Source organism: Musca vetustissima, unplaced genomic scaffold (assembly GCF_032173495.1).
Source record: "Musca vetustissima isolate MV318-11 ecotype Yass unplaced genomic scaffold, APGP_CSIRO_Mvet_v1 utg15918, whole genome shotgun sequence".
Taxonomy (NCBI): Eukaryota; Metazoa; Arthropoda; class Insecta; order Diptera; family Muscidae; genus Musca; species Musca vetustissima.
This window is the reverse complement of record NW_026879446.1, coordinates 207,164-231,464: the sequence shown is the minus strand read 5'-3', so window position 1 is coordinate 231,464 and position 24,301 is coordinate 207,164. Positions and strand designations below refer to the sequence as shown.

General features: G+C 34.6%; 1 protein-coding gene across 1 annotated transcript in view; it reads right to left on the bottom strand.

The window, feature by feature from the left end:
- Positions 1-2,043: 2,043 nt before the first annotated feature.
- Positions 2,044-24,301, bottom strand: part of LOC133324354 (intermembrane lipid transfer protein Vps13D-like) — a 103,832-nt gene continuing 81,574 nt past the window's right edge. Inside the window, exons 7-11 of the mRNA XM_061533198.1 lie at positions 24,091-24,216; positions 23,414-24,035; positions 4,080-4,190; positions 3,642-4,017; positions 2,044-2,058 (exon numbers count right to left, since the gene is read on the bottom strand). Of these exons, the coding sequence (XP_061389182.1) occupies positions 2,044-2,058; positions 3,642-4,017; positions 4,080-4,190; positions 23,414-24,035; positions 24,091-24,216 (1,250 nt within the window). The remainder of the gene's footprint in view (positions 2,059-3,641; positions 4,018-4,079; positions 4,191-23,413; positions 24,036-24,090; positions 24,217-24,301) is intronic.

Below are 24,301 nucleotides of genomic sequence, written 5' to 3'. Positions count from 1 at the left end.
TCATAAATCAAATTAAAAAAACAAATAATAATAATAACATTTAAAAATGGTTTGCCCTAACGAATTGTGTAATATTTCTGTAGATGATGAGTTATGTGTCACTTGCTGGTTTGCACGTTAAATGTGCTCGAATTAATACAAAATAGTAGACACAATTAGGTGTCCGTTGGTACTGTGTTCATTGTCGAAAACTCTCAGCCGACTTTTATAACTTTGCAGACGGTGCTTGCTTCGATGAAAAAGGAATTTACATCGTTATCAAAACGTTTCGAGAATTTTTCCAATTTGTTCGAAAAGTACCAAGAGCTTGATGAATTTATATCGTCACCGTCTGTGTCTGGACAGAAACGCAAAAGGTCTGCGAAAAAGGCTCCCAATAAAGTCGCAAAACCCACAGTTTCTCTTAGGAATACAGTGCCACAATAATCATCCGTCAATATCACAGATACAACGGAAACTGTTTGTGATCAGACTTATGCTAGTGTTGCGTCACATTCGGCCTCGGAAATAGATTAGGATGTAAATGAAGTGATTAATCCAAAATCTGTGAGTATTAGTAGTGCTAGTCTGGAAAAGACTTCAAGACCTACTCTCGAAAATCGGGAATCATCAGTTCAAACATCTAATGCATCTTCCGTAGCTGACACAAGCACTTCGCTCCAACCTGGTCAAAGACAATTATCTATGGCTCCCACCATGAAAATGGTATTTGTATCTAGGTTTGCACCAGATAGCTCGGCTGAGGATATAAATTGTTATTGTTCTTTCTACGTTGTTATAAGCTTCGGTCTGCTTTCTCAGAAAGTAGATCATCTTTTAAAATCGTAGTACAAGAATTTTGGCCTGCAATAGCAGGTTTTAAGGTTTAAGCAATTTCTGAAAATATCTGAAAATTTAGCTCAGAAAGCTGTAATATTGCAAAAAAAAAAAAATATATATTTCTCAATATTTGCTATCAATGTAAGAGGGTTACACAAAATTAACTCTATTATTAACAGATAGCCTTGGTTTATATTATGTTGTTATAGTATTTTCTGAAACTTGGTTACAAGCATCCGTGTCAATCCAAATATTTTGAAAAGATAGAGTTGTTAAAAAAGGCGGTGGCGTCCTTATAGCAGTCGATGCCAAATATTCTGAATTTATTTGCATATCCATTGAATTAGAAAATTTTAAATTATTTGTGACTTGTTCATATATTCCTCCATCATCGCAACTTGATATTTATAATCAGCCTGTATTAGCAATAAATTCAATCACTAACAAAATGAAAGAATGTTCTCGGCGATTTTAATCTGCTGTCCGTAAATTGGCTTTCATTGCCAGATTCCGATGCTCTAACACCCTTGACATCTGATGCAAATGTAAACCTATATACTTTTGAAATTGTAAATCGATTTAGCGACATAAATCTTTATCAAATAAATAGCATATCAAATTGTTATGATCAAAATCTAAATCTAGCATTTGTGAATTATATACAATATTTTGAAATAATTAGAATACCTCCAGTATGCACTCCCGAAGATAACTACCATGCATATCAGCTATGCATATCCATAATGAATAATAATTTAGCTATCAAAAATTCTTCAATGTCATTTAAATATGCTCCTAATTATAATAAAACGGACTTCCGAAAGCTGAACGCACTTTTCTCCACCGTAAATTGGACCTCATTATTTATTTGTGAGATCCATAGTAATCTAGAATTAACAGTATATAAATTTTATGACATCCTAAAAAAATTTATTTTAGAATGTGTTCCCACTGTTAGAGTTAGACACTCAGAAAGATATCCATGAGTCACATTTGGCTCCTCTATAGCTAATGCTAAATATGCTGTTGCAAGGTTTAAATATACGACAGAGTCCCGAAAACTTTACAGTCTTTTAATTTTAATTCCAATCCTAAATCTTTTTATGACTTTGTTAATATAAAAAGAAAAGCAATGCCAAAGTCCACAATTTTGAAATGCAATAATCAGACACTTGAGAAAAACTCTGAAATTGCAGATTGCATTGCAAATTTTTTCGCTACAACTTATTCATATTCACCCTGTCCAAATAAAGACACATATAGTTTTTAAATTATCGATTATAGATCAACTATATTACAATTTGCATCAACTGTTTTATTCAGCGTAATCAAACCTATACAATTTACACTGACTTCAGTAAAGCTTTTGACAGGGTTAACCATGATCTTTTAATATATAAATTAAATCAAATTGGTTTCAGTATAAATTTAGTTAAATGAGTATCATCTTATTTGCGAAATGATTGTCTCTCCAAATCGATTTATGTTCCTTCCGGTATTCTTCAAGGAAGTCAATTAGGCCCACTCCTCTTTCTTCTATTTATAAATGATGTTCCAAATGCAATAATCGATGTCAAGTTGTTTATCACCCATAATTCTAAGAAGCAAGCTGATTTACTTCAAAATGATTTAAATATCCTTTTTCAATGGTGCAAATTAAACTGTATGGATTTAAACCTAAACAAACAAGGCAATACAATATTAATGGTACTGTTTTGTCAACTGCAGATTCTTTTGATGATCTTGGTATTTTAAAGGATCCAAAATTAAATTTTAATAATCATGTAATTCCAATGGTATATTTATAAAACGACGGGCTAAAGAATTCTCTGATCCCTACATTAAAAATCAACTTTTTACATCTCTTGTGCGACCTATATTATAATATGACTCTGTTGTATGGGATCCCCAATATACTGTATATTTCGATACAATTGAATCAGTGCAGAAACAATTTCTACTTGTTGCACTGTGAGGTTTACATTGAAATAGTGATTTTGTGTTGCCTTCTTACACTAGCAGGTCAAATATCATCCATTAGAATAAATGTTCCTTTTCGATCCAGTACATACTATCAACTATTATACGTAAATTTTCATCGCACAAATTATTCTATGGGAGATACACTTAGTAAAATGTGTATTGATTTCAATTCTGTGTATGCTAACGTAGATTTTTGCATGAATATAGAACTAATAAAATCTGATATAATTGTATTTTTAAATGAATAATGCAACATAATAACAAACTGGCTGTTGAATTTTTCTATCCCTTCTCATATTCCATCATAACGCGGATTATGTTGTGTACGCGATCCCTACGAAAGGGGAGGTCGCCCCCTCAGTCGGTAGGGACTGTGTATTGATTTGAATTCTGTGTATTCTAACGTAGATTTTTGCATGAATATAGAACTAAAAAAATCTGTTATAATTGTATTTTAAAATGAATAATACAACTTAATAACAAACTGGCTGTTGAAGTAGATTTCTGTAGCTGGTTTTCTATCCCTTCTCATATTCCATCATAACGCGGATTATGTTGTGTGCGCGATCCGTACGAAAGGGGAGGTCGCCCTCTCAGTCGGCAGGGGTGGGAAAGGCATGGGAACGTTCGTAAAAAAATAAAAAAACAACACAGTTTGACAAAATATGTAGATATCAGCTGTCCTTATTGGATGACCTGTTATATAGACCTTGTTCAAACATATATTTATGTCAATTGTCAAAATTGCATGTCAAGTTGAAAGTAGTTTAATGTTTTTCAATACTGTCGGTTCATTATCCTGAAAATAAGATAAATGTACTAGTTATTATAAAACTTACCAATAGTGAATTTTCCATACAATTTCGTGGTAAAGAAAGTTTTGATTCATACACACATTGGAAAAGTAAAGCTGTATCATGTAGGATTGGTACGGCATCTTCGTGACAAGAATATATTTCATTTGCCTTTGGTAAGGTGTTTGCTCCTACGTTCTTCCTTTTCTGAGTGTTTAAAGAAAATAAATTGATATTTCTGACGTCAATGAAATAAGTAATCTTTTCGCTGTGTTCTGGTGTAGATGAGGTACATAAATGTTGTGCTAAATTTTCTTGTTTATTACACACGGTAAATCTGCCTAAATTCGCCACTAAAACTTCGTGACTCTTACACGATCTGGGCAAAACTAATACGGGGGTACTGAGAATGATATCAAGCCTGAAACAAATATTTAAAATAAATATATGCGCATGTGTATATGTATATATCAGACTACTTACGAAATCTCTCCAAATTTATTAATTTTTTTTTCAACGCTGTTCGAACTAATGTGATTGACGAGACCTTTTGCCATATGACTGGCCTTAGTTCGTATTGACCTCACAAAATTTCTGGAATTAAAAAAATGTTTCCATTATAATATTACCAAGATACTAAATTTTAATAATAAAGGAGACCTTGGAGACCATAACGCCAGGTTATGACCTTTACAAACGGATCTAAGATGGTGGAAGGCACTGGCGCAGGCGTTTACTGTAGGGAATTAGGAATATACAACTCATATAAACTCAACAATAACTGTAGCTTTTTCAAACAGAGATTCTTGCGATCGCGAAAGCGGCCGAGATAGTAAAATCAATTAAGGGAACCCCCCCCCCCTCTCGATTTTTTACTTTTAGGATTTTAAATTGGCTGTTAATGAATACCAATGCTTGTTACGGTTTGTAACTTTGCACATATATATTTGAAGATTTAAAAAGGAAGAAAAATAATTTACAAAATTTGTGTTGTTGTTGTGTTGTTCTTTTTTGTGATCAAAGGAAAGTCCTTATTTTTATGGCGGGCACGATAACTCCTCACTGGAATATCGGAATCCGAAAATTCCAAATTCGTATGAACTAGGATTATTGACTTCGCGCAATAAATAACAAAATGTCGGAACTTTGATTTTTTGGAAAATCGCCTATTTTTGACCAAAATACTATGTTAAAAAATAAGGAAGATCTTCACCGATTGGCTTTATCCTAGTTCATACAAGAGCTATACACTCCCAGAAAAACGTGTCAAAATTTGGAACCGACTGGAATATTAGTTTTTGAGTTATAGTGCCCGCCAATCGTAAAGTTTGAGAATCACTCTTGCCGTCACTTGAAGCTGGCACATTAAGTCGACTATATCTTTAAGATTTCTTGAGATTTTCACTTGAATTTTGTAAGGACATTCTACAATTAGAGTAGATCCGAATTAAATCAAAAACAATTTTGACACCCCTTAATGCCGACGTTATGGGACCGGCGACTATATATGTCGATAGTCCTGAAAGCGGTGAAGTCGCATACTATAAACTCGAAAGCAGTTCATGATTGTAAGTCCACTTTGAATGATATACGACAGAGAGTTGGTTTATGTTGGGTTCCAGGACATATTGACATTGAAGGGAATGAGATAACTGACGAGCTTGCTCGAGGGGGCTCACAGTCGTCCAATCTTCTGATTGAGAGATCTGTGAAACCTCCCATCGGCTATTTCATTGGCAGAATCCGTGCGTTCCACTGCGAGGTAGTTGGTAACAGATGGCTAAGGGAAACTGCTTGCAGAATCTCAAAATCTGTCTGGCCTGAATTCTCTCGTAAAGGAACGTCTTCGCTGCTGACACACAATAGTCTTCTTCTCCAAAATAGACCCAAACCAGATCCTAGGCTTTGTCAAAAATTTGACTTGGCTAAAATAACCTCTCTTCCGCTCTTCTTCTCTCACTATCTTTTCTCTATACTCTTCCACTCTCTCTTTTCTTTTCTTTACAGGTATATATAAAAGGATGATCACAATGGACATAGTCTCTCCCTAACCTAACCTACGAAAGTCAATCTGGTTTTCTGATTCTTTTCAGAAATAAAAGAACTTTCTTGATAGTTTCCCAACTGATGTTCTTTTGCAGCCTTCCTCCGTGCTGAACTGTCACTACTATATAGTTGAATAAAACCAATTTATAATTCGAAATCAATTCAGAAATAGATCCAATGTACCACACCGTGGTATCAGGTAAAATTGTGGAAGTCTTACAATAATGTAGAAGAATTTGTTTTTGCAAAATAGTCAGGCTGAATCCCAGTTTGTTGTTTTTATAAAAAACAACTATTTATTAGTGGGGAATGTATGGCATTGTTTGCCGAGGGGTAAGGCAGGGAAGACTATAGTTTCGGATCACGCCACTGGTCCTCATCAGTTCCCTTAGTTTTTTGTTGGGATATTCTCCCCAGAAGCTATTGCTTCTATACAAAAAACCTTTCATACCCAAATGTCTCTTGTAACAAAGCGAAGTACTTAGCTTACCAACGACATAAACTGCATGAGAATTTCGCTGGAGCCTCACTTCGAGGTTAACAAGGCATTTACAAACTATACCACACCTTTCCCACTGTTGTGTGTTGTCACATCGCGACAAATGCACACAACGACTTAGTTGGTGTTGCTAGTATACAGCAACAAACCAAACAGTTTAACCGTGCCTGCATTGGTGGTGTATTTGGAATACCATTTTTATTTTGTTTTTGCAAAATACTCAGGCTGAATCCGAAACTATAGTCTTCCCTGCCTTACCCCTCGGCAAACAATGCCATACATTCCCCACTAATAAATAGTTGTTTTTTATAAAACAACAAACTGGGATTCAGCCTGACTATTTTGCAAAAACAAAATAAAAATGGTATCCCAAATAAACCGCCAACACTACTAAAGTTGTAGACCAGAGATGGCCTGTCAGAAACAGTGACGTAAATTACATACATTTCCGACGTACAGTGGTGTGAAATGAAATAGAGTCATCCACTCTTCTAAACTTCTAACGGCTTTTAATCAAGTATGCAAAAAAAATTGTGGCTGACAACTGTCATATTTTATTGATGTGATCCCTCACAAATAAAATCCCGTTATTTTTGTTATAATCAAAGCGACGCTTTCGCCTAGCGTAGTGATTGTATGTTGGTGTGATGTATGTTAGTGATTGTATGGTGCAATAAAATAGAGTCAACTGAGGAAAAAACTAAAAATTTAAAATTAAAACAGTGAATTCGTGATAAAATATGTTTTAAAGGGTGAGTTTGTCTTCCTCTAATTCTGTGTAAAAATAATCAATTAGGTCCAAACATGGGACGAGGAAAGCATTGCACTGACGGGGGCCGGGAGGCAATAAAAAAAATACGTAATGAAGGTAAAAGCTACAGCGAAATTGCAAAAATATTTAAATTTTGCAAAAACAAAATAAAAATGGTATCCCAAATAAACCGCCAACACTACTAAAGTTGTAGACCAGAGATGGCCTGTCAGAAACAGTGACGTAAATTATATACATTTCCGACGTACAGTGGTGTGAAATGAAATAGAGTCATCCACTCTTCTAAACTTCTAACGGCTTTTAATCAAGTATGCAAAAAAATTTGTGGCTGACAACTGTCATATTTTATTGATGTGATCCCTCACAAATAAAATCCCGTTATTTTTGTTATAAGCAAAGCGACGCTTTCGCCTAGCGTAGTGATTGTATGTTGGTGCCTATAGAAAATAGTGTGCAATAAAATAGAGTCAACTGAGGAAAAAACTAAAAATTTAAAATTAAAACAGTGAATTCGTGATAAAATATGTTTTAAAGGGTAAGTTTGTCTTTCTCTAATTCTGTGTAAAAATAATCAATTAGGTCCAAACATGGGACGAGGAAAGCATTGCACTGACGAGCGCCGGGAGGCAATAAAAAAAATACGTAATGAAGGTAAAAGCTACAGCGAAATGCAGCGAAAATGCAGTAAAGTATAAGCCAAAACCAGAAAAAAGGGGAATGAAATTAAAAATTTCAGAGCAAACGAAAAGAAAAAAGGACCATTTTGTTACATCTTCAGCATTGAAAAAATAGTATGATTTGAATGTTGATACATCTACAATAAGAAGAATGTTAATTCAAAACGATTTAAAGGCTAAAAGTGGCCGGAAAGTTCCGTTCCTCTCAAAACGAAATATAGGAAAAAAATGGAGTTCGCAAGGAAGCATGTGAATTGGCAGGCGAAAAATTTGTTTAGCTCTGACCGAGTCGTACCTGTTGTCCGAAGACCTCCTAATACCGAATTTCATCCTAAATATACCATTAAAACCGTTAAACCTGGTGAGGAAATGTAATGGTTTGGGGCTGTTTTTCCTACTATGGTACTGGGCCTATATATAGGATTGAGAGTGTTATGGACGCCAATTTGTACACAGAAATTTTAAATGACACTATGATGCCTTATGCTGAATGGAATATGCCGCTTAGATGGGTGTTTCAACAAGACAACGACCCGAAACACACGTATAAGCGAGCAAAAGCTTGGTTTGAAAACAATGGAGTCGAGGTTTTAAACTGGCCTGCTCAGTCGTCAGACTTAAATCCCATTGAAAACTTGTGGAGAGAAGTGAAAATGGCTCTTAAAGGAAAGAATCCTTCTAATAAAGATGAGCTGTGGACATTGATTAAAGCTGCGTGGGAGAATATTCCAATAAAGACTTGCCAGGCACTTGTGGACTCTATGCCAAGACGATGCTTAGCAGTAATAAAAAATAATGGTCATGCTACTAAGTACTAATCAACAATAAGTGAGAATTAAATTAATTTGATTCTATTAGTACAGGAATTTTCCAAAAAAGTTACATGACTCTATTTTTATGCACAGCCAAAATTAGTGTTTATGAAGTATTTTTATTTTTATTGTTGTGTTATGTTTTTAATTACCACGTGAATACTGTAATATTTTAATTTAATTTAATTTAATTTCAATTTATTTCATAAACGAGAATCTAGCCCAAAGGGCCAAAAGCGATTCAAAAAACAAAAAAAATAAACTACTCCAAAAACTTAAAACTAACAGTGTATTAGCTTAATGATAACTTAACGTCTATTCAGTTGGAGGGGTTCAGAACCATTGTACTTCAAAAACATTTTTATTATTATTATTATTCCATTATTTGATGTAGCGACCTATCACATAGGGCAAAGGACTTCAATATTATATCTACTCTCAACCACTAAATTCAATTTACAGGTTCAAATATCTTATTATTATATCACAATTATCAATAAAAAAATATATAATTTATTATAGTTATATTTATTTAAATGTTGAAATCAGTTATGCAATAAAAACACAAACAAATAAGCAAAACCCATGAATTTAAGATGAATTGAGGTTGAAGTAATCGTATAAATGAGTTCGATAACATTTTAAGGAAGAGTTAAAAGTTTTAAGAGAAGGCGGTAAGGTGTTAAAAATTCTAGCAATTCGTACAAAAAAGGCTTTTTCCAATAAAGGACACAAACGTGGAACAAGTATTTGTATGTTTCTAACAGATCTAGAAAACATAAACAAATCAACTACAGAGGAAGGAGTCTGCAACTTAAATACCTTATAGAACAACAACATTGACCTTAAACTCACAAAACTTTCAAAGGTACAACCGAGGAACTCTTTAACGTAAGGAGAAATGTGATCACGACGTTTAACACAATATACATATCGCATAACCCTATGGAACAAGAGTTTAATTTTACGTAATACATATCCACAACAACCCCCAAAAATCTCAATACAATACAAAAAATTTGGCATAATCAATGCATGGGCCAATTGAATTCTAATGCTCTTAGGTGGAGCCATATCCAAAGAGTACAACTTTCTTAAAATAAAGTTTACCTTGGACACCAAAGAATTAACATGCACATCAAACACCAAACTACTATCAAGAAACAAACCAAGACATTTCATAGAGCTTACAACATTTATTGAATTATTATAAATGGAAACATTTACTGAATTCTCTTGCAAATTCCCAAAAAACATAGCTTTACTCTTTCGTGTATTAATTGAGAGTCCGTTTGCAGATAACCACGTTACTAACACATTGATATTAAAATGTATAGAGGACTGCAAAACATCTAAAACACATATTCTCCTTTAAACAAAATCTGCAAGTCATCAGCAAATGCAAATGACATACAGCTCCTACTACTAATACAACTTAGCAAATCATTAACATACATAACAAACAATAGAGGCCCAAGTACAGACCCCTGGGGTACACCACTACTCACAGGGAGCATTCCAGAAACAACATTCCTACAACAAACATACTGCTTCCTTCCAAACAAATACGACGAAATAAGCTTACAAGCTGAGGACGAAAAATTGAACAAACGATGCAATTTTCTGATTAAATTAGCGTGATTAATTTTGTCAAAGGCTTTTTCTAAGTCTACTGACAACAACACACAACAACCTCCCGCACCAACAGTCTTCCTTATATTGTCAGTCAATCCAACAAGAAGAGATGCAGTGCCGCGATTACTCCTAAATCCATACTGGCTCTCATGTAATAGAGAATTTTCACCAATATAAACTAGCATTTGATCTTTCATGACATACTCAACCATTTTAGAAAGAATCGGCATTATAGATATAGGCCTATACTCACTAGAATCACCATTCTTTTTTTGAATAGGCACTATTTTTGCAATTTTCCACATCTCTGGAAACACAGACATTGTTAACATAGAATTGACAACGTGCAACAAAAATTGACCAACAAGGGGAAAAACAAGCTTTAGAAATTTTAGCTGAAATCCATCATAACCAACTGCCGTGGACTTGATTTTATTGAAAGCATCAACAATCTCAGCATAATCAATTGCACGAAAGGAAAAACCATCAAAAGCATCAACAGGAATACAAGAATCATCAAAAACATCTACGGATTGATTCGAAACAAAAGCTGAATTCAGAGCTTCAACATCAACATTCCCGACTTCTCTGTCATCAGTACATAAACCGTTTTTATTTAAAATTGACCACACTTCCTTTGTGGATTTATTAGAAAACATATCCCTATGAGCAATAAATTTTAGTTTTCTTATAATTTTTTTGGCTCGGTTACGACAGCGACAAAACAATTTCCAATTTTCAACACTTTTGTCCCGAAGATAGGACCTATAAGAAATGTCACGAAGAGACAAGTGATACCGAATTTCAGCAGACTTAAACCAGTCATCTTTATTAATTTTACAAAATCTCCTTTTAACAGGAACTACACTATACAAGTGCCGAAGACCACAGTTCAATATATCAAGCTGGGCATCAACATCTGCCACAGAATAAAGCTCACCAAAGTTGTATGTATCAAAGGCGCTGGAAAGCGCCACAGGATCAACAGAACTGAAATCTGCATATTCATAAAAACTCTGCACACAAAAACTGGGAACATTAATTGATAGAAAGATGAACGAGTGATCAGAAATACCAGGGCACAAAAACTGATTTGAACATGCTACCAAACTCAGACACGACACAAAAAAATAATCCAACAAAGAAGTAGAGGTATGCGCAATATCGACGTGTGTGGGCATTGAGTTGTGGACAACAGATAAATTTAATCTGCTACAAATTTCCCTTACAACTAAACTTCGCTGCAGATCAAACATATTGTTATTGAAATCTCCCATAATAATAACATTTGAGTACCTAACAACAAGATCAGAAATTTCATTTTCAAAAGCCACAATATCGCCATGTGGCAAATAAACCACACCAACAAGAAACACACAATTGCTTACAATTACCTCGCAGAAAACATATTCAACAACTCCATAAGAACTTCCTCTGCACACAAATTTATGTTTAATATTCTGAGAAACATACATTACAACACCACCTCCTCTATTACAAGGACGATCACTCCTATAACAAAAATAACTTGGTATTTGTATAGCTTCTGTGGAAACAATAGGCTTTAACCAAGTTTCTGTCACGCCAAAAATGCCAAGATTATTACCCTCTAAAATATTTCTCAATTCATGGATTTTAAAAGTATTCTTACTCAAATTATAACTTCTGAGATTTACATGACCTACATTAAGATTGTTTTTAAAATTGCATAACTGACTTCTAAGAAAACTATTATCGCTAACAATATTACCTAAACTAGTTGAAAAATTCATTATCTGACCGTATAATTCAGATGAGCGTAAGAAACAAAATTAAATCCAGGAAAAATAAAATTAATAAATAATAAATAAATAATTCAACTACTCACACAACCTTCACTTATGAACTACCACCAATATTATCTGCACTTAACCGTGAAACAGCAGATGAATCCAAACCGCATGAGGCAGCACTAGCAACATTAGCTACACCAGCAGAGCCATCATCACCATTATCATTCAACATATTAGTGCACTGATTTATATCAAGCTCACCCTCTCTTCCATCACGGAAGACAACCAACGCTTTAGGGTTATCCTCACTCTTCAGCTTGAACTTTTTGATTTTATTATTTCTCCACAACTTGCGACAGAGATACATTAATTTTGAAGCTGTACGATTATGATGGTCATTCAGGTACACTCTACTTCTTACAGCCACACCAGTGATATCACCAAGCAATAGAGGATTACGTCGCTTTTGGTAACTAGCCATTAAACTGTCTCTAACGAGAATGGAATTAAACTTAACCAGCACGGATTTACCCTTTGAGATATAGCAGCAATGGTTTATGTCGCCAGGGTGCAAATCAATACCGTATATAGCTGCGATTTTCATTATCGGGTCTCTCAATCTCTTGATCCCATCAGGCAAACCACTGACAATTATGTTTGACCTATTGAGACGCCTAGTTAGTATATCGGCTTCAATTACAGACTCTTGCTTAGTCTGCTCGAAAATTTTAATTGCAGCCTGGCAACTCCGCACTGATTCCTCCATTAGTTGAAACCTACTGTCAACCTCTGAACGAATCGTCTTGACCACATCCTTAATTTTCAGCATAAAGCTTTCAAATTGCTTCTCCAAACATAGCTTATATAATTCAAATTCTTGCCTCAGCGTTTCATAAACATCTTCATTACCGCTTTGTGTATCAGTACCTGCATGACTAGAAGCAGTAGCATCAACGCTGTTATCAGTCTTCTTCTTAACACAGGTTGGGCATTTGAATAAAAACATCATTGTTTTTCTGTTCCTGTATAAGAAACTGTGTTGCTCTTTAGTCACATTAACGCAGTTAATATGAAAAAACATTCCACAGATACAACATCCAACACTATTTTGATTGTTCTTGACAACACTACTACAAGTTGGGCACGTATATGTTTTTGTTGTAGTTGGCATGGTTTCAGGATTGGATTCAGATAACGTTCCAGATATATTATCGAACACAGATGACAACCGCAACGACATCAGCTGCAACACAACAAGGGGGATCAGCTACAGCAACACAACAACAAAGCAATTGAAACGATAAGCCACTACAGCAGTCACCAACTACTCCACTTGTTTGTAAACAAATCTACACCAACGCAAAGAGTACACAGCTCAATTTATTCAATATCAATCAGTATAAATACAGCATTTGTTCCAGAAACACTGCGCGGCAATTTGATGTTGTATTCTTCTTCTTCTTCCAATCAGCTATTGTTTTATTTCATTTACAATTTGGTATTGTAAATCGCTCCTCCAACACACAATTGATGGTCGCAATAAAATCAATTTATTAACGCAAAAAACAACTTAATTTGCACTGCAATGCAAAAATTATTTATTAAATTTTATAATTTCCCGGGAGCAAAAATATTTACTGACACATCCTATAGGGCTCGCAAAATCGTTTTTCGTTCTACAAAATCGTTTTATGTTTCTACATAAATAAAATATCCAAAAGAAAAAAGTTAGCTATTTCCATTAATCAATTTGGGAATTACGCATGCTTTACTCAAATCGATATAAAATTTCAAAATTTTCTTCTCAAAAAAATTAGACATTTTTATCAGTTCTAGTAAGGAATAGTCAGATATATGTAAAAATAATATATATTCTTGAAAATAAATGTATATGCTGATAATATTGATATAAATGACGATTACTACGTTTATTACATTTTATACAGGTATATGACGTTTACACCTTTTTGACAGTCGAAAACCTAAAAATTCGTCACACGGACCATCCCTGTTGTAGACGCAGGCACGGTCAAACTGTTTGGTTTGTTGCTGTATACTAGCAACACCAACAAAGTCGTTGTGTGCATTTGTCGCGATGTGACAACACACAACAGTGGGAAAGGTGTGGTATTGTTTGTAAATGGCTTGTTAACCTCGAAGTGAGGCTCCAGCGAAATTCTCATGCAGTTTATGTTGTTGGTCAGCTAAGTACTTCACTTTGTTACAAGAGACATTTGGGTATGAAAGGTGTTTTGTATAGAAGCAATAGCTTCTGGGGAGAATATCCCAACAAAAAACTAAGGGAACTGATGAGGACCAGTGGCGTGATCCGAAACTATAGTCTTCCCTGCCTTACCCCTCGGCAAACAATGCCATACATACCCCACTATTAATAGTAGTTTTTTTTTATAAAAAACAACAAACTGGGATTCAGCCTGACTATTTTGCAAAAACAAAATAAAAATGGTATCCCAAATAAACCGCCAACACTACTGAAGTAGAAGAATTTATTTAAATTATAGACTAATCAATCAAGGCAATCAATAAGAATTTGGGCTTATGAAACTACAGTTGGTACTATGAGCATTGAATATTTTTGTTATCAGTGTAGTGTTTTTGTACGATGCCTTCATTAAGGAGATCACAAAAAACTTTACCTATTTTAGAGATCACAAAAAACTTTACCTATTATAACATATTTTTCGGTTTTACATATGTTAGTAAGTACTAAAAATCTAATAATATGCGCGATTGCACCACATATTCACCAATTTAGGAAAAAAATAGACATTTCTTCAGTAAACACAAGTGCAGGTAATGTGTTATACAATGAGTCTGTATGAAAAAAAGCAAGCACAAGACGAAATCTCATCACTCTCTGAACGATTTGTTTGTACGAAAGCCTATCATGAATCGCAAAGGATGAAAAACGAAGACTACAAATCCTAACAACTTCTCCATACTAAAATTAAATATTGCTATGCGTTGACATGATTATATAAAAACAAATAAAATTCCACTCAACGTATCCCTTAAAAATGTTAACATAAATCTCGAGATAATTTACATTTCATAATTGGAATTGGAAGTGATAATTATACTATATCACATTGACATCATATGGTATATTACCTACCTTCAAATATTTTCTCAAATATCTCTTAAATTGTTAGTATAATATTATTTTCAAATTGATAGCATGTCAATTGTAAAATTGCAATTTAATCGGATAAAAAATAAAAATTTGGCAGTCTAAAAATAAATGGGTAGGAGGTACTGGACCACCTACTGCAATCGCGTTTTCCTATGAAGCTCTCACCGTACATCACTAGTTTCGATACATGGGTATCGAATATCGAAAAAAATAACTGTCACAAAGTTTGAAAATTCTAGTTAATAAACTTATTTAGATGCACGTTTTTTTTTTTGTATTTTTACAGATGTTTTTGTAATATTTCCATTTCGTAAGTATTTCGTGTATAAAACTTTTCAAATTTTAAAACAATATTATTAAAAAGTGGTTAATTGCGATGTGAATTATTATAGAAATATTTAAAAATATAATGTTTTTACAAGACTGATAGAAAACAATGAAAAAAACTATAAAAAGTACATTCGGGGTAGATTCGGCATTTTAAAGTGGGGCACATTCGGCCATATACAGATAGTGCAATATTATTTCCTTAAAATGTTTTTGAGTTTGTCTTTAAAAATAATCCTTGAATATGGTTCGAAATTACATATATAATACTAAACGTGCTTGTATTGACGAAAATGCGATAGAAACCCCCTATTTCTGATGGTGTGTGCGACCTTGACATTTCAACGTCCGCCGCTCGAAAATATAGCCCAAAAATTCAAATATTGTGTCGCGTATTAAAACCAAATAGAGCCTATAGAGGATCTGAATTTCAACCAGACTGATAGCGATGATAATTACCATGCTATGATTATGGTGCCGAATGTGCCCCATCAAATGCCGAAACAACCCCGGGTTGGGGCACATTCGGCGAATTTTACTTTTTTTACAAAACTGTAAAAATTTTTAACTAATACTAATTTTTTATATATTTTTATAGTTAAGTGGCAAAGGATAATAATCAGCCATAAAGTGTTTATTTATGTTGAATAAAGTGTTTATATATGTTTTATTTTATTAAAAACATAACACTATTTAACACATCTAAATTTTTAAATTGGAACTCTGTCATACTGGGCCCAGGTCAATGGACATGGGGTGAACATCACACCGAAGACAAAAATGGTAATCTTCGCTAGAAAACGTGACTTCCAAATGTCAATTTTGTCTGTAGTAACGATAAACTTATCATTGGAAGTAGAATACCTTGGAATAATGCAACTTAACAACAAACTGGTTGTAGAAGTAGATTTCTGTAGCTGGTTTTCTATCCCTTCTCATATTACATCATAATGCAGATTATAGTGGGTACGCGATCCCTACGAAAGGGGAGGTCGCCCCCTCGGTCGGCAGGTGTGGGAAAGTGAGGCATTGGAACGTTCGAAAAAAACATTCCTCGACAGCAACCAAAAGTGGAAAGGAAATATTAGGAAGCTTACTAAGAAAACACTCTACTCTTGCAAGAACTCTTTATATGACAGCTGGGGAATTAATCCTGAGATCGAACACTGGTTGTATGCAACGGATGTGTTGTATTGTATGATAAAATGAGTTGTGTACAACTATAAGCGTCACTCCTGATATCTGGAGCACTCAAGTTGCTTTGAATGCAATTTTAAATCTCTAAACGCTGGATATTTTATTAAAATACCAGCCGGAGAGTTGTGCTCGGAGACGTCGAGAAACAAATATGTGGAGAGCGTCACACGTAGCCCACGCTAATATCCTCAGCACAATATCAAATTGTGACTTTTTAGACAGGAATACATACATTAGTGATTATATTCCCTTCAATAACGACATTGATTACATAGTTTTAATTATTCCAAAAGTGGTTCCTTAGCTCTGGCTGGTCTGTCGATATTTATAGATGGATCGAAGGCACCAGTGTTTTTCGCTGACACTGGTGCAGCTGTTTACTGCGAGGAATTAGCTATAAATAACATAAATAAAAATAACGATCTATGTAGCGTTTTCAGGCAGAAATCTTAATAACCTCGGAAGAGGTTGAAATAGTCAAAATTCTTACTACAAAGAATTCCATAATGAGTTTGTCAGTGTCCTACCTAAAATAGTCAAAGTACTTACTAAATTCTCCAGTGAGTTTGTCAGTTTCCTACCGGGCGCGTCCCCCGGTGGGGTCAGTAACTGAAGGTAATGGGATACTACAATCACCCACATTTACGGCTTTATCCCCGCGGACTAAAAAAGGCTATAGAGGTGTTCCCCGTAAAACAAAAATACAGTATGGGCATATCAACGGCGGGTGTCGTTAATCTGACCAGGAGGTACGCCTCGTCGTCATCCTGCGATCATGAACAATCATCTCCAACAGCTTTGGGGGCCTTGGCATATGTAGTCTTAAGGGCCATAGGGGACGAGACACGGCAAATACAACCGTCCAAAAAAGTCGAAGGAGCGAAGAGGCTGATAAGATGGTTTAAGAAGAGAGAAAGGGACTTGGATTTTTCACTGAAAACCGAAATTCTTTGCTGAAGATACCGTCGCAGTGTATTTACAATGTCTGCAATGAACATATTGCAAAATTTAAATACAAAATTGGATGCACCGGCTGTGCAAATTATTTCCACTTGAATTGTGTGGGTGTATCTGAAACTTAGGCTCGAGTTAATAAGGCTCTTAGATATACGTGCATTACATGTATCCGTGCTTCTGGTAATGATGTTGGGGCTGGTGTTCTTGATCAGGGCGCTAGTTTTAGTTCGGTTGCTGATGTGATACCTGTTTCTAGTGCTTCTGTTGATAATAGTGCTGCAATTGTTAATGCGGATGCCTTACGTAGTTTGCAGGATGCTTACATGGCACAGTGTATGCAGGAGTTTAAATCCCAAACAGATGTTCGTTTTGAATTGTACAGTGTTGAATTTTCTGCGGTGAAGAGCAATATCCCTAAATTGAAGCAGTCCGTTTGTGATCTAAAGTTAACTGCCAGTGGAATGAAAAACGTATTGTAGAGTCTCGAGAGTATATAAATGATCACTTAATTAAGTCGACCTCCAAACTTATCTATGCCTGTAGAGATTTGCTTAAAACGAAGCATATTAGAAATTTTAAGCTGCTTAACGGTGACCAGCCCTCGGTTGAAGTTCTTCTTCCTGATGGAACGAAACCTAGGTTCGAGCAGCATGAACTTTTTAATTTTGCCAATCGATCCCGAGATACGCAGATGCGGAATGTATTGGATAATGAATGTGGGGCGGTGCAGTTTCCTGTCACATAGTCATGTGATGTATATTTATTATTGTTGATCTCATTTTTCTTAATTTTAATATTATTTCTCTTAAAACAATTATTTTTATTTGATTTGGTATATTCTTTATTGTTTAATTTGTTATTTTTATTATTATTTTGATATGTATTTGATGTTTAATCGAATTTTAATAATTATACTCCCCAGTCTCTTATTTAATTTGTATGTGCCCTGATGTGAATCTAGGGCCTGTAATTAGCGGTGCTCAATTCTTTAGGCAGAACATTCATTGCGGTGATGGAAAGCTTACGTATGCCCATTGGAACTGTCAGAGCATTCGTCCGTCTAGATTCAATAACAAAATGGATGAGATAAAGTTTCTACTTGTTGGCAGTGGAATTGATTTTTTTGGTGTGACTGAGTCTTGGCTTAACTCTGCTGTCTCGTCGAGGTCATTGAGAATTCCTGGCTATAAGGCTCTGCGTAGTGACCGTATTGACCGTGTAGGTGGCGGTGTTATGTTGTATGTATGTGACAAATTGTCATATAAGGTGCTTTTTAAATCGAACCATTATGGTGTATGCGAATCTTTGTGCGTCGAGCTGTGTTTCGGTGCATTTACGTTGCTTGTTGCCGTTGTATACCTGCCGCATGGAGATGTGGATTGATTTCATAGCATTCATGAGGGTATTTTTGACTCATATGGAAATTTGTTTGTCTGTGGTGATTTTAATTGTAACATATTTAAATCTTCGAAATCTACATAGATGCGGGGCATATGTAGGTCTCTTGGGCTTTCTATTGTCCACAATTCCAAGCCTACGCACTTTGATCTTGCTCATAGTTCTACCTCGCTGATTGACTATTGTTTGATCCGTGATCCCATGCGGCTGAGCTTTTCCTCGCAGGGACAATGGGTCTCGTGCATAAAAACGAGCAAAAGCGATGAGTTGAGTCAAGTAAGCAATTGCTCGTAAGTTGAGTTAGATCGAACAGAAACTGCTTTTGCTCAATTTCGTATGCATAAAAATGAGTTCAAACCAATTGCAAATACTTGAGCAAATTGAGATCAAACATCTATTTGTTATTAAAATGCAAACATGTCGTCAAGTGGAAGTGAATTAGAAGTAGTAGTAAATACTAATAATAAAATAGAAACTGACTATATATCTGCATTTTTAGTACAACAAAAATTAAAGAAAATAAATATTTGCTTTGAAAAAGTCAGTTACCAAGTGTCAAAGAAAATATATATACACACTGGTGGCCAAAACTAAAGCAACTGAAATTGCAAATTGAATGAAATGACCCGTAACTTTTTTTAAATAAAGTTATAGAGAAAGTTTTTTTAAGAATATAAACGTGACATTTATTTCGAAATAAAAATAAATTCTATTGAAAACTACATTGACCCGATTTTGATTTTTTTCTTTTTTTATAAATAAGCAAATTTAGCTAGTAATCGACAGCAAAACCGTTATTATTGATTACACCTACAAGACATTGAACCTATACGATCCAAAAAAATACGTTTGTTTGTTAATGAATCCCTTTGAATTTTGCTATCGATGATGATCCAAAGATTTTTCTATAGGGTGAAGATCTGATGATTGTGTTGGCCATCATAAAATCCGGATTTTAACTCCCGCAACCAATCGTTGACATGTTTTGGTTTATGTTTGGGGGTTATTGTCAAGTTTCAACACAAAATATTCATGGAATATTTTTCCAAAATCATTTTCTGTGATAAATTATGTTCACAATCACTGATAATTATTCCTTTTAGTGTACGCGAGTCAACTAAGAGGCATGCTCAACAAAAGTTAAGCAAGAGCTCACAAAAGTAAGCAAATCGAGTCCGAGCTCAAGCTCACTTTTTATGCATGAGACCCAATGCCCTAGCATATCTCACCATGCGCTTATCTTTGGGATGATTGATTTGCCTGTAGTTGTTGAAGAGAAGGTAATTGAGTATCATGATTTTTTGCAATGCGGATTGGGTGGGTATTTGTGATTTTGTGTTTAATTTTAATTTTTCTCCTCTGTATCTCACCAGCAACGTAGACAGCCAACTGGCCTTGTTTGAGACGTTATTTCAGAGTTTGTTGTATTTTGTTCCTCTTGCTACTCGTCATGTAAACCCCAAAAATGATTAGTGGTTAAATTCTGATGTGGTGAAGTCAGCTCATTCGATTCGGGATTTAGCTTACTTTGAATGGCGCAGAAGGCCTACTGATGACAATAGACGTATATATTGTATCTGCAGATGCGTAATGAAAGAAGAACATATTATGAAAAGTTGTTTGGTCGTATGAACAGTAGTCAATTATGGAAGTCCCTTTGATTGTCTAGATTGTGGTGATAATGTCCCTTTTATTGATGTTAATACTGTTAATGATTACTTTTGTAATGTGGGCAAATCTAATCCTGGTTTGAATTTAGGAATTGATGGTGCCTTTGTTCAAGAGTCATTTAGGTTTTACTGCGTGTTTATGGAGGATGTTGAAAGTGCTCTCCGCAAAATTAAGTCTGGAGCTGTAGGTTTCGATGGCATTCCTATTAAATTTTTAAGAGTGTTTTTCCATACATATCTGTTCACTTTTTGCAATTTGTTAATTGTATTTTTATGACGACATCCTTCCCGCAAGCTTGGAAGGCAGCTCGTGTTGTGCCTGTTCCGAAAAAAGCATCGTCATACAGCCAGTCTAACTTGCGTCCAATAAGTGTTTTACCGCCCATGTCAAAGATAGTAGAGCATATTATTAAAGATGCTATTTTGGAGTTTCTTTATGATCATAAATGCCTGCGAAGTGCGAAGTTCTAAGTATGGTTTTTGGTCTTGATTTGTCTAAGGCCTTTGATTCTATTGACCACGAGCAGCTTATTCGCAAGCTTAGCGTCAAATTTGGGTTTTCCGTTTCGGTCTGTAGACTAATTTCGTCGTATCTGGAGTGTAGATCCCAGTTTGTTGCGCCCAAGGGTGTCCAATCTGATGTTGGCCTAATCCGGTGTGGAGTCCCGCAGGGTTCTATGCTGGGTCCATTACTTTTTAATATGTTCATTAATGACGTCATGGATTCTGTTACTGCTAGTAATTGCGGATGACATACATGTTTTCTTTAGGAATGTTGATCTCGGAAATCTGGCTAACACAACGTTGCAATCTCTCTCTATGTGGATCTCCTCCAATGGTCTTGATATACATTGGAATAAGACTGAAGCTGTTTTGTTTAATTGTTGCTATGACGGTTCTATGTGGTTCTAGTATTGCTCTTGGGCTCGAGAGAGATATATATTTTATTTTTATGTAGGATTCCTTATGCTTCCTTTCCCCTCCACTTTTCTTACTATTCCTATTTTGATCACATACGATTCATAAGTTCTGTAAAAGCTGTGTTGTGTTCAATTACTCCAATCTCCGACTTTTTAATTTTTTCTTAAAATTTTCTTTGGTAAAACTCTTCCCACTGCAATTAATTCGAAGAAAATGTGAGTCAAATTTGTGCAGTCGTTCTCAATGGAAACATTTCTCACATCATGAATAATATATTTGAGGAACCAAAAAAGCACATATAATTTATGTGCATATAGCACCAATAATACCTTCTATAGCTAGCTAAATTGTTAAGGTATTTGTAATGGTCATTTTGTATGTCCTATGTATATATATTGACATTTTTCAAAAATTAAGCTGGCTTTATTTCCTATTTAGAATACTTCAAGTTTCAGCCAATGATTCAGATATTGTGTGGGATATATGACTTGTTTTGGTTTTATAATGTAAAAAACTGGCTCATCATTATTGTGTGTTTTTAAGCCTCCTTTTATTTGGTTCATATTTTGGCATAGTACGATTTTATGTACTTTGAGAGTAGTAACAAATTCAGTATGCATTCGGTATTTCATGTAGGATAAGGAACTTCTCTGTAAATTGTCGGTATAGGCAAATCGGTCCAGCCGTTCATTGAAAATATGTTTTGGAAGATTTTCGCGAATTTTTCTCAAAATGTTCTTTTATAAAAGCATTCCCACTTCAATTACAGACAACTGAAAGAAATTTTGAGTCAAATCGGTTCCGCCGTTCTCAATTGATGAGTTACCATAAATTTTTGCATCATTTTTAGAAAATAGATTTTTACTTCAATTTGATAAGTTATTTTGACATTATTTTTTATAAGTTTGACTCCCACTCGCTTTTCACGAAAAGGGGTTATGTATGAGTCGGTGTCGGAATACTTAACGTCGGCATACCATCTTTTATCGGGTAAAACATAATTAAGCTATATATCGCACCATCTGTCGGACGAACTTAAAATTAAACACAAAACACGACTCACGCCCCATATACGTAAGTTTGGTCATAATCTTTGCAGTAGTTCTTTAATAATGGTGAAAAACCACAAAAAAAACTAAATATTGCGCCATCTGTCGGATGAACTTCAAACTACATAGAAACACTCCTCACGCCCCATTGAGCATGTACATACAATTTGGTCCAAATCGGTGCAGTAGTTTTTGAGTTTAGCGATCACGAACATACATGTAATTTTTATATATATATATAGAGAGAGATTGGATGAAATAAATGAAAATGAAATGAAAATGTGGGCTTTCTTTATATTTTTTTGCCATTCACGTATTTAAGCAGAATTAAAGAAACAAATTCTCCGACTTTGGTTTACTTTTTTCCGGAAATGCCCATATCTTAATATGAAATTAATATAATATCAAATGTCATTTTGCACAGAATACAATATTTGTTCATCCTTAAAATTTGAAATATAAGAAATAAATACAGATGATAAATCTGAGGTAAGTTTTGATATTTTAATATTTGATATTTTTAATATTTTTTACTAATTACCGGTAACTAGTGGTAACTACAGGTAATTAGTAAAATAACTAGGTCATAACCAGTTACTCGAACTACTGGGTATATATTATAACATACATAATTTCAAAAAAGTATGTATTAGTTTGCGCAGCCTGGTGAACACATTTATTTTCAGGTCTGAAATAAAATCTGAACAAAAAACAAAATTGTTGTCCTCATGGCACTTACTTTTAGTTTTTTCAAAACTATTGTGCAAAGCTCATAAAATATAGAATGAAAATTGTTTCTCTAGAAAAAATCAATAAAAAAGATACTTGTTTTTTTTTCATATTTAAATACTAAACTATGTTACGATACTATAATCAAAGGGAGCATATTTTCTTAAATACTTCATAATGTAAAAAAATAATAAGGACTTACTTAAAATATTGCTTAAATTCTTTTACGCACAAATAAATCTCTTCAATAAATCGAGGGCAATGGGTGTACCACACCGATGCCATTCGAATCTTCGCTACGATTTGCGATGTTTCTGATTGAGATATCTTGAAGCTAAGGGCATTAAGGTATGTACAATCGTCGTCGAAATCAGTGCCATACATTTCGTTTGTTAATGTAAACAAGACATCATTTGTATATATAGATGGAGGATCCGTCAAAGGATCCTTGCCAACTGAAAATATTCGTTGATGGTTGTACCCCTCTGGCGTAATATCCACAACTTGTATTCCGCCCAAGGCACCGGACACGCAAATTTCATTTCCAATCGTGGCATGAATTTTAGCTTCACTCATTGTTAAGGTTCCAACTTTTCTCCCAATATTTAGACTATCCAGACGGGTACTTCTCAGTACAAGTATATTCAAACGATGGAAGTCGAAACTAACTTCAGACATACATTTACCAATTGACCTTGGATTTGTGTATTGCATCATTGTGTCATTGGAGCGTTCATACCTAGTGCTGACATTTCTGTAAAGCCTGTAATTATCCAAAATACGTTTTGCGAATCCAAGCAGTTCAACAATAGTTTCTTGGTTGGCTGAAATGGAGTTTGATTAGTGTATAATTTTTATTATATAAAAATATTTATTTACCAATGACGTCTAAATTATTAAATGTAATATTAGCAATTTGCATAGTATCTTGTCCTTCCGAAGCATGAATAATATTTATATCTACTGTTATTAGTGCATTGTCCACGTTAAAATCAGAATTCAATCCTGCAAATGTGAAAATATTATGATTATTACATATATATAAAATTGTAGTAATACAAACAAGCTAAGAAACATTAGATCTAATGTA